General features: G+C 48.1%; 1 protein-coding gene across 1 annotated transcript in view; it reads left to right on the plus strand.

Annotated features, from left to right (window-relative positions):
• Window positions 1-16,274, plus strand: part of homer2 (homer scaffold protein 2) — a gene marked incomplete in the record, with an annotated part of 92,757 nt that overhangs the window by 13,406 nt on the left and 63,077 nt on the right. The window contains 1 exon segment of the mRNA XM_029743969.1: window positions 13,314-13,470. Within this exon segment, the coding sequence (XP_029599829.1) occupies window positions 13,314-13,470 (157 nt within the window).

The raw sequence follows: 16,274 nt of genomic DNA on the forward strand, positions 1-16,274 counted from the left end.
GCTACATGTGCTACATGTGCTAATCGTTAGGCTACATGTGCTAAAAGCTAATTGTGACTGAAAACGTGGGTATAATTCACCGAGGAGTTGTTTATATGGAAGCTCATTCCCACCACCCCCAAAATAAATAAAATACATATAGATCATATATAGGTTCTGTTTCTTTATTTGTAGTGTTGTGAGGTTATTTTCATCTCTCCACATTGCAGAGATCAGCACAACAGGGCTGCCAGCAAACTGGTGGCAAGCTGGCATTTGCCCCCAGCACTTTGGATTTGGTTTAATAACAAATATTGAGTTACGTTGAAAAGAGGGACAAAGTACTATCGTTTAGACTGATTGGCCTCATGATTTGTTTGACTGGGTTTTAATATTTTCATCCTCCCTAGAGCCAGGAGTTTTTCCAGGAGTTTTTCCAGGAGTTGTTTTTAAACCATATGTTCTGATTTAGACACATCTGGTCCCATCATAGCACATATAAAACCCATTTACAGCTGATTTATTACTCTGTCATACCCAGAGTTGTACCTGGTTAGGGTAGCCTACCAGACCAGGAAAAACTCTGGTCCCCAGGAAAACAATCCCCCCCACCACTCTGGGACCTGTGGTGCCACCTCTGAAATCACCACACAATGTTACAAATAGAATATGTTTTCTCATTTGTATCATCTACTATCTAAAATGTTTTACTTACATAGTTTGACTTGCGCATATCAAACATTTTTTGCGATAGTATCGACGTTTAAAAAAATGGTGGCGGGAAAGGGCTTCCATAGTTTCACATGGCTCAGTGTAGCCGGCAGGTGGCAGCTAGGCCAGAATGTAACAGGCTGTTGGTGCAATTTCAGGTAAGAACTCAATAAAACAAGTCTAAAATATTAGGAAAATGTCTACATGTCAGCTATTTTAAAAAAAAACATTGCTCTGCTATTACCATTTATACTGTAGGAATGTTGGGCTGAACGAGACGATTCTGTTTACACCGTCCTGCTTAGAGGGGGGGGGGGCAGCTGTCAGGGGGAGGGTCATGCACCACCTCCGTAGTTAGCACTCGAGACGTCATCATTTTTTGGGAAGTTTACACAACAGTATTGTCCCTGGAGAACCTCTCAAAATGTCCCTGTGCTATCGTCAATGTGAAAAGGAGCGAGGAAAGCTCTGCTTTCTCCCCCTGCAGCAGGTTTGTCATGCATTTCATCAGCCACTGTCACTAGAGCACTCAACATATCCCAGTACAAATATATACTGTTTGTTAAAGTGCTCCGGACTGATTTTGTGACCTTTTTAAGCGTAGTTAAACTGGATGGAGCGTAGGCTGGGTGCCAGCCTGTCTCTGCCCATGCCAACTTGTCCATGTCTTGAGAAACAGCAGTGTCAACAATCTCTCCTCTTGTCTGGTCCTGAATGTTTTTCATCAGGGAAAAAAAACAACTGCTGCTACGATGAGGGGACGTTTATTCTAGCTTGTCCATCCAGCTCCAGTCTTGTGGCATTTTTTTTGTGTGTAGTTTCTCTCTCTCTCTCTCTCTCTCTCTCTCTCTCTCTCTCTCTCTCACACACTCACACTCACTCACTCACTCACTCACTCACTCACTCACTCACACACTTCAGAGTGAGAGCAGCTGAAATCAAGGGAGTGTGTGTGCCTGACGACAGTACAATGTTTAGTCCAACAGAGAACTTCCTGTACAGAACAAGGTCTCATAGTAGTGGCTGCAGGTCAGGAGACAACCTCTGTTTGGGGAGGTTACGGCACTGCGTTTGGGGAGGTCAGTGGTCACCAACCTTTTCTGAGTCAAGATCACTTTCTGAGTCAAAATGCAAGCTGAGAGCTACCGCTCAGACTTCTCATTAACATGACTTACAAACGTAAGCCTATGCAACATTAAACAATTGAAAACAGTATTGTAGCAGTAAGGTTTCTGCAGTAGGCTAGAGGGTATTGGCCCAATACATTATCACTACATATTGGCTATGCTTGAATTGCCCTGCCAATGTTGTTCTTCTCAGATCATTTTTTAAATGATATGTATAACAAATGAGGTATATGATCACACTGGTAAAAGATAATTTGTATGAGGCACAGCTGAGTGAGCATAACTGTTTATTTATTACTGGACTGATGGCCTGCATCTGTTGGTCAGTCTGAGGAGAGGGAGGGAGGGAGCGACGATGAGGCAGCCTCTCACCAGACACCCCGACCCTCCACTCTCCCTCCCGCCGCTGAGAAAAAGCGGACACAGTCTTCCAGCTGATGGCGAAACTCATGCACCAATTCATGTTGTTAATCCTATGACCATAGAAAGTGAAATATTCCTTGATATTAAAAAAGAGACAAGCAGATAATAAACAACTCAAGCTTATAGGAACACTTTTCTATACGCATGAATTACAGCTCAGTGCTGGTTGTAGCGTGACTGGAAGTAGGAAGTATGGCTATAAAAGTGTTGACGGTGCTGAATAACAACTTAATCATGAAGTCAGTCATAAAAACAGCAGCTCTTTGCTGTATTCGTTGAGTCTCTCTCGTCATGGTTTTAAAAGTTTTTAAATCTCACAGTATTACCAACGTTGCTGTGCGTTCAAGGTTTCTTTCTACAGTCTGTGGTTTGAGGAAACTGTGCAGACACGGGTATCGGAGCTATCTGATTGGCCAGCGGTAGTCCTGTAGGTGCACTTGATTTGCTCTCTGGGTCTGCCGGCTAGCCAGAGTTCTACCTTCAGACACAGGAAATGGTTCAACATGGGAACACTTTGCCTTCCCACCGCTGGGGCTGCTGAATCAAGTGCTGAATCAGAGTTTGTAGGTTATGGCTGTGAGTTTGTGTAGGTTTGAACTGAATGAGGCGATGTATGGATTGAAAAGCAGTAAAAGTTTAGAAGCATAATGTTCAAAGAAGTGGAGAGGTTTTGCATAATTGGGGGTATTGCCTAAGACAAAGGGAGGAAATGAACCAAACACAGAAACCTACTGTAGAATTGAACAAGACAGACCTGTGTGTGCACTGTGTGTGTGTGTGTGTGCACTGTGTGTGTGTGCACTGTGTGTGTGTGTGTGTGTGTGCCCTGTGTGTGTGTGTGAATGCACAGTGACCAGTGTTTTCATATCTGGAACAGGTACAGCAACATTTCATAAATAGTTCCCTCGTCAGGTATTTAAGGAATGTTCAGCTCAGCCACGTAAAGTTCTGATGAATCTGCTTTATGACTTCAGTACAGGTATTGTTGAACTGTTGGTACATTGAACTGTGCCGCCAGCAGTCAGAGCTCACCTTTTAAACTTACAGATTATATATTGCAACAGCAGCAACTCATTTACAGTGACAGTGTTAAATGGGGTATGTAATCTGATGGTGTTTTTTAGGAATGCAACTGGAATGGTTCTGGAATCACTTTAGAATGGTTCAAGGTTCTAATCTAGATTGTAGAATGTAGGTCAGGTTGTTCTCTAACTGACACACTGCTAGACAGCAAACAGACCTAAAACCACCAGCTAATAACCCTATTGACCTATCAATGGTAAATACAGGGATTGTATTTGTACAGGTATGTAATGTGCATTGATTGCCTCTACAGAATACAAATATGACATGCCTGAAAGTCTTTATGCTATATCACAGTTCCAGCCCCATATGCTGCTTAATATATATGGCTGGGAGTCTCTCTCTCTCCTTGATATAGTCATATACTTAGAACATAGTCTAATCCAACTAAACACAACGTCCTGAAACTGTCTTGCTCCCTGAGCAGTTGGATCCCCTATTAGTTCATCAAGCTAACGCTCCCTGAAATATCCTGGCTGATCTCTCCATGTTATGTACTGTATGGGGAATATGCTCCTGGCTGATCTCTCCATGTTATGTACTGTATGGGGAATATGCTCCTGGCTGATCTCTCCATGTTATGTACTGTATGGGGAATATGCTCCTGGCTGATCTCTCCATGTTATGTACTGTATGGGGAATATGCTCCTGGCTGATCTCTCCATGTTATGTACTGTATGGGGGATATGCTCCTGGCTGATCTCTCCATGTTATGTACTGTATGGGGAATATGCTCCTGGCTGATCTCTCCATGTTATGTACTGTATGGGGAATATGCTCCTGGCTGATCTCTCCATGTTATGTACTGTATGGGGAATATGCTCCTGGCTGATCTCTCCATGTTATGTACTGTATGGAGAACATGGTGTGAGTGGTGAGTCAACTAAAACATGAACAAGACTTGCGAGTAATGACCAGATAGAGGATGAAGCTTATTCATACATTACTGCCTTCCTGCCTGTTTCTTATTCCTTTGAGGTAGCTAATGCCTGGTGCTGCTGCTCTACAGAGGTTAGCACGACACGCTAACTGACCCTAACACGGTGCTGCTGCTCTACAGGGGTTAGCACGACACGCTAACTGACCCTAACACGGTGCTGCTGCTCTACAGGGGTTAGCACGACACGCTAACTGACCCTAACACGGTGCTGCTGCTCTACAGAGGTTAGCACGACACGCTAACTGACCCTAACACGGTGCTGCTGCTCTACAGAGGTTAGCACGACACGCTAACTGACCCTAACACGGTGCTGCTGCTCTACAGAGGTTAGCACGACACGCTAACTGACCCTAACACGGTGCTGCTGCTCTACAGAGGTTAACACGACACGCTAACTGACCCTAACACGGTGCTGCTGCTCCACAGAGGTTAGAACGACACGCTAACTGACCCTAACACGGTGCTGCTGCTCTACAGAGGTTAGCACGACACGCTAACTGACCCTAACACGGTGCTGCTGCTCTACAGAGGTTAGCACGACACGCCAACTGACCCTAACACGGTGCTGCTGCTCTACAGAGGTTAGCACGACATGCTAACTGACCCTAACACGGTGCTGCTGCTCTACAGGGGTTAGCACGACACGCTATCATAGTGCTGTTGCTGTACTACAGATGTGAGCACGACACTCTAACACATTCACAGCCATGCAGCTCTCACTGTGGGCTCAACTCATCACTGGATGGATGTATGTATGAAGTCACATATTACACTGACGGATGGATGGTCCTTGTCCTCTAGAGGACAGACAGACAGACAGACAGACAGACAGACAGACAGACAGACAGACAGACAGACAGACAGACAGACGGTCCTGGTTCTCTAGAGGAGAGACGGTCCTGGTTCTCTAGAGGAGAGACGGTCCTGGTTCTCTAGAGGAGAGACAGACAGACGGTCCTGGTTCTCTAGAGGAGAGACAGACAGACGGTCCTGGTACTCTAGAGGAGAGACAGACAGACGGTCCTGGTACTCTAGAGGAGAGACAGACAGACGGTCCTGGTACTCTAGAGGAGAGACAGACAGACGGTCCTGGTTCTCTAGAGGAGAGACAGACAGACGGTCCTGGTTCTCTAGAGGAGAGACAGACAGACGGTCCTGGTTCTCTAGAGGAGAGACAGACAGACGGTCCTGGTTCTCTAGAGGAGAGACAGACAGACGGTCCTGGTTCTCTAGAGGAGAGACAGACAGACAGACAGATGGTCCCGGTTCTCTAGAGGAGAGACAGACAGACAGACAGATGGTCCCGGTTCTCTAGAGCAGAGACAGACAGACAGATGGTCCCGGTTCTCTAAAGGAGAGACAGACAGACAGATGATCCCGGTTCTCTAGAGGAGAGACAGACAGACGGTCCCGGTTCTCTAGAGGAGAGACAGGCGGTCCCGGTCCTCTAGAGGAGAGACAGACAGGCGGTCCCGGTCCTCTAGAGGAGAGACAGACAGACGGTCCCGGTCCTCTAGAGGAGAGACAGACAGACGGTCCCCGGTCCTCTAGAGGAGAGACAGACAGACGGTCCTGGTCCTCTAGAGGAGAGACAGACGGTCCTGGTCCTCTAGAGGAGAGACAGACAGACGGTCCTGGTTCTCTAGAGGAGAGCTCATTACCCACTCACCTGTAAATGATTTATATGCAGCAGCACCGGATGGGCGAGAGATAGAGATCAGAAAACCCTCCATGTGAAAGCCTCAGGTTTAGCTCCTCTTGTCACCTGTCTTGTAATTGTTCTGCTCCTATATATTACACTGTTCTCTGCCCATCTGACTGATGTGGTGTGGCTGTGTTGAGAGACTACTGTACTTCATCTTATTTAGCTCCATGTCTGCTCTGTGTTTTGAATGTTGTGGGCATGGATAACATGTGGCTGTACAGACAGAGGTAATGTCTATTATAGCTGGCTCCAGACAGAGGTAATGTCTATTATAGCTGGCTCCAGACAGAGGTAATGTCTATTATAGCTGGCTCCAGACAGAGGTAATGTCTATTATAGCTGGCTCCAGACAGAGGTAATGTCTATTATAGGTAATGTAAAAGGTCAGGTGTGTGTGTGTGTGTGCTATATCTGGGTCCAGCCAGACTGAATGCTAAATCAAAGTGTATTGGTGGTGTACACTGTCTATCAGATGTTACAGCAGGTGCAGAGAGATGCTTCTAGGGAGTTGGCTAGGAGATAGAAACAGGGAGACTGTCAGCACCATCGTGTTCAAAAGGTCAGGTCTTTCTGTGTCTGTCAGCGCCATCTTGTTCAAAAGGTCAGGTCTTTTTTGTGTCTGTCAGCGCCATCTTGGTCAAAAGGTCAGGTCTTTTTTGTGTCTGTCAGCGCCATCTTGGTCAAAAGGTCAGGTCTTTCTGTGTCTGTCAGCACCATCTTGTTCAAAAGGTCAGGTCTTTCTGTGTTTGTCAGCACCATCTTGTTCAAAAGGTCAGGTCTTTTTGTGTCTGTCAGCACCATCTTTTTTAAAAGGTCAGGTCTTTCTGTGTCTGTCAGCACCATCTTGTTCAAAAGGTCAGGTCTTTCTGTGTTTGTCAGCACCATCTTGTTCAAAAGGTCAGGTCTTTCTGTGTCTGTCAGCACCATCTTGTTCAAAAGGTCAGGTCTTTCTGTGTTTGTCAGCACCATCTTGTTCAAAAGGTCAGGTCTTTCTGTGTCTGTCAGCACCATCTTGGTCAAAAGGTCAGGTCTTTCTGTGTCTGTGCGCCCGCACCTGTTGAAAACGGCACAACAGTGATCTGCATAAAGGGTATTTTTCCAAGCAGATTACAGTTCAGATTAGGATTATGGGGACAGTGAATTTATTAGGAAGGCTTTCATTTCTTTGAGGACCGTAATCCTGATGACATTATTAGCTCAATGGCCCATTGCTGTCCGTCCTAGCGTCTGTCTGTCCGACTGTCCTAGCGGTCCGTCTGTCTGTCCTGCCTAGCGTCTGTCTGTCCTAGCGTCTGTCTCTCTGTCCCAGCGGTCCGTCTGTCCTAGCGTCTGTCCTAGCGTCTGTCTCTCTGTCCTAGCGGTTCGACTGTCCTAGTGGTCCATCTGTCTGTCTTAGCGGTCCGTCTGTCCTAGCGTCTGTCCTAGCGGTTCGACTGTCCTAGTGGTCCATCTGTCTGTCTTAGCGGTCCGTCTGTCCTAGCGGTTCGACTGTCCTAGTGTCTGTCCTAGCGGTTCGACTGTCCTAGCGTCTGTCCTAGCGGTTCGTCTGTCCTAGCGTCTGTCCTAGCGGTTCGTCTGTCCTAGCGTCTGTCCTAGCGGTTCGACTGTCCTAGCGTCTGTCCTAGCGGTTCGACTGTCCTAGCGTCTGTCCTAGCGGTTCGTCTGTCCTAGCGGTTCGTCTGTCCTAGCGGTTCGTCTGTCCTAGCGTCTGTCCTAGCGGTTCGACTATCCTAGCGGTTCGACTGTCCTAGCGGTTCGACTGTCCTAGCGGTTCATCTTCTGTCCTAGCGGTTCGTCTGTCCTAGCGGTTCGTCTGCAGTTGCTCTAGCACTTTGTGTATTTAACTTTAATGTTTTGTAGTACTAGAACTGGGGCGAGAGGAAGAGGGGGCTAGAGGAAGAGGGGGCTAGAGGAAGAGGGGGCTAGAGGAAGAGGGGACGTAAGGAAAGGGAGTGAGGAGAGATTCAGTGAATGCATTAATCTAGCCAACTGAACTAGTATTCTCTGAACCGACTGTTGACAGATTTAGTGTGAAGGGTGTGTGAGTACTGTAGTGTGTGAATGTGAGGAAGTGTGCGTGCTTCACAGATCTAACATGAGAGGTTTGTGTGTGGTGCATTTGTGAGCGTGTGTATGAACAGGAACTGTGTGTTTTAAGAGGAGGAGCAGGGTTTCCACACTGATTTGTCAGACCAGATCATGAAAGTTTAATAAGATGTCTAATTCTGCTCTTTCATCTTACCTAAGAATGTTTTCACTGCTCAGCCCTCTGCTGTGAGCTACAGACACACATAATCAGGACTGTACGCTAGAGCCATAGACAGAACACACACACACACACACTCAGAACGCTGTGAGGAACAGACACACACCCAGAACGCTCCATATCGCTGGGAGGCAGATCAAAGCCATGAGATATGCCCTCAAAATAACAGCAGCATTAGCTTCCTACTGTTACACATTATAACGAACAGAAGAGTTTACTCCTACTGGCTTTACTGGCAACTGGACGTTCCCTGCTTGGACACACACACACACACACACACACACACACACACACACACACACACACACACACACACACACCAGAGGAGGCTGGTGGGAGGAGCTATAGGAGGACGGGCTCATTATGATGGCGTAAATGGCAAGGTATCAGACATATGGACTCTGTTCCATTCCAGCCATTACAATGAGCATGTCCTCCTTTAACTAACTAACACACACCACTGTACATGTCCTGCTAGGATACCTCCTAGTATAGATCTATGTCCTGCTAGGATACCTCCTAGTATAGATCTATGTCCTGCTAGGATACCTCCTAGTATAGATCTATGTCCTGCTAGGATACCTCCTAGTATAGATCTATGTCCTGCTAGGATACCTCCTAGGATAGATCTATGTCCTGCTAGGATACCTCCTAGTATAGATCTATGTCCTGCTAGGATACCTCCTAGTATAGATCTATGTCCTGCTAGGATACCTCCTAGTATAGATCTATGTCCTGCTAGGATACCTTAGTAGGGATGGAATATGAAAACAATACATCTCTGCTGCCCTGTGGAGCGATGCCTATCGCCCTCTGGGTACTTATCAATAAAGCTGTACTGAAATAGAATGAAATAGTCCTCCGTGGAGGAAAGGTGTGTGTGTGTGTGTGTGTGTGTGTGCACTCTTCCACACGGAGTCCTACGGGTTCCACACACACAAAACCACACTACAGTCACATACTGCACACATGCTGCATTTTACATTGGTTTGATTTCCTGGTTTGAATTTTTAAAAATCAAGTATGTAAATATAACCACAGAGAGTGTGGTAACAGGAAGGGATGGAAAGGTGGTGTTGTATTGTGGCAGGACCAAGTGAGGATAGACAGACTGACTGACTGACTGACGACTGACTGACTCTGCACTGCGTGTTCAGCCTGTGTGTTTACTGAACACTAACTGTCTACTGGGAGATGGGAGCGTGGCCACACCCACACACATCTTGCTTTCTGCATCTTGCTTCCCCCCCCCCCCCACATACACACGTACAGAGCCCTCTGAGAATAGGACAGGAGGAGAGAAGAAGAGAAAAGACTGGTCTGTCTTATTGGCTGTCTCTGACGGCTCACTCTGACAGACAGGAAATGGCTCATATCTGTTTCAATGATATTGCCACTTTACTGCCACTTTGTCCTTTATAACATCTAGTGATAACCAAGCCTGTGGTCCTTTATAACATCTAGTGATAACCAAGCCTGTGGTCCTTTATAACATCTAGTGATAACCAAGCCTGTGGTCCTTTATAACATCTAGTGATAACCAAGCCTGTGGTCCTTTATAACATCTAGTGATAACCAAGCCTGTAGTCCTTTATAACATCTAGTGATAACCAAGCCTGTGGTCCTTTATAACATCTAGTGATAACCAAGCCTGTGGTCCTTTATAACATCTAGTGATAACCAAGCCCGTGGACTCCTATGGTACTAAGAGTGCATTTTAAAAGTGTGTGTGATTGTCCAAGACAGAGGTTGAGTTAATGTGGCCTAATGTAGTCCTGGGAAGGATGACTGTGTTACTCTGGCAAGCGACATTTGGAACAGACGGTCGATCTAAGAGGACATTTTAAATGTGTGTGTGTCGCTGTGATTGTCCCTCGTTTTAGTCATTGTTCAAATGGTTCCTGAATAACAGAGAGGTTGTGAGTTAATTTGTCCTAATGCAAAGTAGTGATGCTGGGAGAGATGCCTGTAGCTGTATCCTTCAAATGGCATTATAATCCAATCTGGGTCATCTAGATGCTATTTAATACCCATTTTCCCATTGATATGAAAAGTCTACTGATGTAGAAAAGTCATTTTTTCCCCTCTGTTAGGCAGTGGAATATGTAGCCTTTGACATGTAAATCTTACGTCCTCGTTGCCTACGTCCTCGTTGCCTACGTGCCTACGTCCTCGTTGCCTACGTCCTCGTTGCCTACGTCCTCGTTGCCTACGTCCTCGTTGCCTACGTCCTTGATGATGTCTGAAATGCAAGAAGCACAGTTGATAATCTTCCTAACAGATGTCCACCAGACGACAACAGTACACACACAGGGAACAGGGGACTGCAGAGGTTTAAACTGTCTTAATTATTGATGGGGGGGGAAGTTGATAGACATCGTAATATTTTTGGATGATATTATATTGATATTTGACTCCAAATATGGATTTGTAAAAAAAAAAAAGTGTTTATGTACATACAGTACCAGTCAAAAGTTTGGACACACCTACTCATTCAAGGGTTTTTCTTTATTTTTACTATCTTCTACATTGTAGAATAATAATGAAGACATCAAAACTATGAAATAACACATATGGAATCATGTAGTAACCAAAAAAGTGTTAAACAAATGTTGGCATTCTCTCAGAAGTGGAACTCTGTAAGGTTGTCGGCTGCTATACCACATTCGTGTCAAGGTACTACAAGTTGTGTGTTATTTTATGCACAATTCGCTTTGTTGTGCTGGACTGTCAGTTGACTAACTGTAGCCTGTATGTTGCGCTGCAAAATTTGTGTCCGCCTCCTTTGTCATCTTTCATCAATAACCCGTTTTCAACCACTGGCCTGCTGTTTGCTGGATGTGCTTTGGGTGGGGGAGCTTTATATATATATATATATTTAGATATACTGTGCCTTCCAAAAGTATTCAGACCCCTTGACTTTTTCCACATTTTGTTACGTTACAGCCTTATTCTAAAATTGATTAAAACAAATTCCTCAGCAACTACACATAATATCCCATAATGACAAAGCAAAAACAGGTTTTCCCATTTTTTTTGTTGTTGCATATTTTATATTTTTTTTAAGCAGAAATACCTTATTTACATTATTATTCAGCCCCTTTGCTATGAGACTCGAAGTTGAGCTCTGGTGCATCCTGTTTCGATTGATAATCCTTGATGTTTCTACAACTTGATTGGAGTCCACCTGTGGTACATTCAATTGATTGGACATGATTTGGAAAGGCACACACCTGTCTATATAAGGTCCCACAGTTGACAGTGCATGTCAGAGCAAAAACCAAGCCATGAGGTTGAAGGAATAGTCCATAGAGCTCCAAGACAGGATTGTGTCGAGGCACAGATTTGGGGAAGGGTACCAAAAAATGTCTGCAGCATTGAAGGTCCCCAAGAACACAGCTGGCGTCCATCAGTCTTAAATGGAAGATGTTTGGAACCACCAAGACTCTTCCTAGAACTGGCCGCCCAGCCAAACTGAGCAATCAGGGGAGAAGGGCCTTGGTCAGGGAGGTGACCAAGAATCTGATGGTCTCTAGAGTTCCTCTGTGGAGATGGGAGAACCTTCCAGAAGGACAATCTCTGCAGCACTCCACCAATCAGGCCTTTATGGTAGAGTAGCCAGACGGAAGCCACTCCTCAGTAAAAGGCACTAACAGCCATCTTGGAGTTTGCCAAAAGGCACCTAAAGGACTCAGAAGATGAGAAACACGATTCTCTGATCTGCTAGGTAGCGTTAGCTAGCTCTAATAGTCTGACCCTGCACCAACACACAGGTATTTTTCATCCTATAGGCTAATTTTTGCTAGGTAGCGTTAGCTAGCTTTAATAGTCTGACCCTGCACCAACATAGGTATTTTACATCCTATAGGTTAATTTTTGCTAGGTAGCGTTAGCTAGCTCTAATAGTCTGACCCTGCACCAACACACAGGTATTTTTCATCCTATAGGCAAATTTTTGCTAGGTAGCGTTAGCTAGCTTTAATAGTCTGACCCTGCACCAACATAGGTATTTTACATCCTATAGGTTAATTTTTGCTAGGCAGCGTTAGCTAGCTCTAATAGTCTGACCCTGCACCAACATAGGTATTTTACATCCTATAGGTTAATTATTGCTAGGTAGCGTTAGCTAGCTCTAGTAGTCTGACCCTGCACCAACACACAGGTATTTTTCATCCTATAGGTTAATTTTTGCTACGTAGCGTTAGCTAGCTCTAATAGTCTGACCCTGCACCAACACAGGTATTTTTCATCCTATAGCTTGTTCTCCATATTTTTAAATAGTGAGCCAATGTGTTTTCAACACTTTTATTTCCCTGACTGATCAACATTAGTTTTCTCATGTCTCTTCTCTCTGCAGCAGACATATAGTGAGCAATATGTTTGGAACATGAAATCGCAATAGAATCTTGGTTGAGAATTGTGAGAATCGCACCTAAGTATGGTGATGATATGGAATCGTGATGTCCTGGGCAATTACCAGCTCTAGTCTTAATGCAGCCGTGTATTAAAACAGCTGACCAGGAGGACTCTGATACCCAGTGAGCACCTGAGACTGTGTGGTGGTGTTTCTTCTCCCTATAACTTGATAGGCCTAGTGTAGTGCCTGTGTGTTTTCCTTCCCTCCTGTGAGAGGCTTGAGCTGATGAAGTGCTAATGGCTGCGGGTTGCCAGGTGACATTTGGGTTAGTGTTACATTAACACCTGCTCTCCACTGGGAGGGAAACTGAGGATCTGGCATCCCAGGTGACTACCACAGGAATGTTACGCTGCAGCAGACAGGACTACTGACCTGGATCTGTCCCAGGACTCAACTCACACCACACAACCTGACTAGCTGTCGTCTAGTTCTTATGTGTTTTTGACTCATATTACTTTCATTATTTGCACACTAATGCATGTGCTCTTAGACTGACCAATAGAATAAATGGGAGTTTCTAACACCCCAAACCATTAATTACTAACTAGAGGTCTCCTAATCTTCTCCTTCTCATCCCTCTCCCCCTCTCTCGCTCCTCGTCCTCTTTCCCTCTCTCTCCTCCTCCTCTTTCCTTCTCTCCCTCTCTTCCTCGTCTCGTGCAGGGAGCAGCCAATCTTCACCACCAGGGCCCATGTGTTCCAGATTGACCCGACCACCAAGAAGAACTGGGTCCCAGCCAGCAAACAGGCAGTCACCGTGTCCTACTTCTACGACTCCACCCGCAACAGCTACCGCATCATCAGTGTAGATGGATCCAAGGTAGGGGTGAGTGAGTGTGTGTGTGTTAGGGTTGGGAGGACGTGTCCGGATGTCTCTGTCTGGATGTCTCTGTCTGTCCGGACGGACGTCTCTGTCTGTCTGTCTGTCTGGACGTGTCTGTCTGTCTGTCTGTACGGACGGACGTCTGTCTGGACGGACGGACGTGTCTGTCTGTCTGTCTGTCTGTCTGTCTGAACGGACGGAAGTCTCTGTCTGTCTGTCTGTACGGACGGACGTGTCTGTCTGTACGGACGGACGTGTCTGTCTGTACGGACGGACGTGTCTGTCTGTCTGTCTGTACCCACGGACGTGTCTGTCTGTCTGAACGGACGGACGTGTCTGTCTGTCTGTCTGTACGGACGGACGTGTCTGTCTGTCTGTACGGACGGACGTGTCTGTCTGTACGGACGGACGTGTCTGTCTGTCTGTCTGTCTGTACGGACGGACGTGTCTGTCTGTACGGACGGACGTGTCTGTCTGTCTGTACGGACGGACGTGTCTGTCTGTCTGTACGGACGTGTCTGTCTGTACGGACGGACGTGTCTGTCTGTCTGGACGGACGTGTCTGTCTGTACGGACGGACGGACGGACGTGTCTGTCTGTACGGACGGACGGACGGACGTGTCTGTCTGTACGGACGGACGTGTCTGTCTGTACGGACGGACGGACGTGTCTGTCTGTACGGACGGACGGACGGACGTCTCTGTCTGTCTGGACGGACGGACGTCTCTGTCTGTCTGGACGGACGTCTCTGTCTATCTGGACGGACGTCTCTGTCTGTCTGGACGGACGGAGGGACGGACGGACGTGTCTGTCTGTCTGTCTGAACGGACGGAGGGACAGACGTCTCTGTCTGTCTGGACGGACGGACGTCTCTGTCTGTCTGTCTGGACGGACGGAGGGACGGACGTCTCTGTCTGTCTGGACGGAGGGACGGACGTCTCTGGCTGGCTGCGTTGGACGGCTGGCTGCGTCACCTGGAACAGGGTTAGACGGCTGGCTGGCTGCGTCACATGGAACAGGGTTGGACGGCTGGCTGCGATACATGGAACAGGGTTGGACGGCTGGCTGCGTTACATGGAACAGGGTTGGACGGCTGGCTGCGTCACATGGAACAGGGTTGGACGGCTGGCTGGCTGCGTCACATGGAACAGGGTTGGACGGCTGGCTGTGTCACATGGAACAGGGTTGGACGGCTGGCTGCGATACATGGAACAGGGTTGGGCGGCTGGCTGGCTGCGTCACATGGAACAGGGTTGAACGGCTGGCTGGCTGCGATACATGGAACAGGGTTGGACGGCTGGCTGCGTTACATGGAACAGGGTTGGACGGCTGGCTGCGTTACATGGAACAGGGTTGGACGGCTGGCTGCGTTACATGGAACAGGGTTGGAAGGCTGGCTGCGTTACATGGAACAGGGTTAGACGGCTGGCTGGCTGCGTCATATGGAACAGGGTTGGACGGCTGGCTGGCTGCGTCACATGGAACAGGGTTGGACGGCTGGCTGGCTGCGTCACATGGAACAGGGTTGGACGGCTGGCTGGTTGCGTTACATGGAACAGGGTTGGACGGCTGGCTGGCTGCGTCACACGGAACAGGGTTGGACGGCTGGCTGCGATACACGGAACAGGGTTGGACGGCTGGCTGCGTCACATGGAACAGGGTTGGAAGGCTGGCTGCGTTACATGGAACAGGGTTGGACGGCTGGCTGCGTCACCTGGAACAGGGTTGGACGGCTGGCTGCGTCACATGGAACAGGGTTGGACGGCTGGCTGGCTGCGTCACCTGGAACAGGGTTGGACAGCTGGCTGTGTCACATGGAACAGGGTTGGACGGCTGGCTGCGATACACGGAACAGGGTTGGACGGCTGGCTGCGATACACGGAACAGGGTTGGACGGCTGGCTGCGTTACATGGAACAGGGTTGGAAGGCTGGCTGCGTCATATGGAACAGGGTTGGACGGCTGTCTGCGTTACATGGAACAGGGTTAGACGGCTGGCTGGCTGCGTCACATGGAACAGGGTTGGACGGCTGGCTGGCTGCGTTACAAGGAACAGGGTTGGACGGCTGGCTGCGTTACATGGAACAGGGTTAGACGGCTGGCTGGCTGCGTCATATGGAACAGGGTTGGACGGCTGGCTGGCTGCGTCACATGGAACAGGGTTGGACGGCTGGCTGGCTGCGTTACATGGAACAGGGTTGGACGGCTGGCTGCGTCACATGGAACAGGGTTGGACGGCTGGCTGGCTGCGTTACATGGAACAGGGTTGGACGGCTGGCTGGCTGCGTCACATGGAACAGGGTTGGACGGCTGGCTGGCTGCGTCACATGGAACAGGGTTGGACGGCTGGCTGGCTGCGTCACATGGAACAGGGTTGGACGGCTGGCTGCGATACATGGAACAGGGTTGGGCGGCTGGCTGGCTGCGTCACATGGAACAGGGTTGAACGGCTGGCTGGCTGCGATACATGGAACAGGGTTGGACGGCTGGCTGCGTTACATGGAACAGGGTTGGACGGCTGGCTGCGTTACATGGAACAGGGTTGGACGGCTGGCTGCGTTACATGGAACAGGGTTGGAAGGCTGGCTGCGTTACATGGAACAGGGTTAGACGGCTGGCTGGCTGCGTCATATGGAACAGGGTTGGACGGCTGGCTGGCTGCGTCACATGGAACAGGGTTGGACGGCTGGCTGGCTGCGTCACATGGAACAGGGTTGGACGGCTGGCTGGCTGCGTTACATGGAACAGGGTTGGACGGCTGGCTGGCTGCGTCACACGGAACAGGGTTGGACGGCTGGCTGC

Source organism: Salmo trutta, unplaced genomic scaffold (assembly GCF_901001165.1).
Source record: "Salmo trutta unplaced genomic scaffold, fSalTru1.1, whole genome shotgun sequence".
NCBI lineage: Eukaryota > Metazoa > Chordata > Actinopteri > Salmoniformes > Salmonidae > Salmo > Salmo trutta.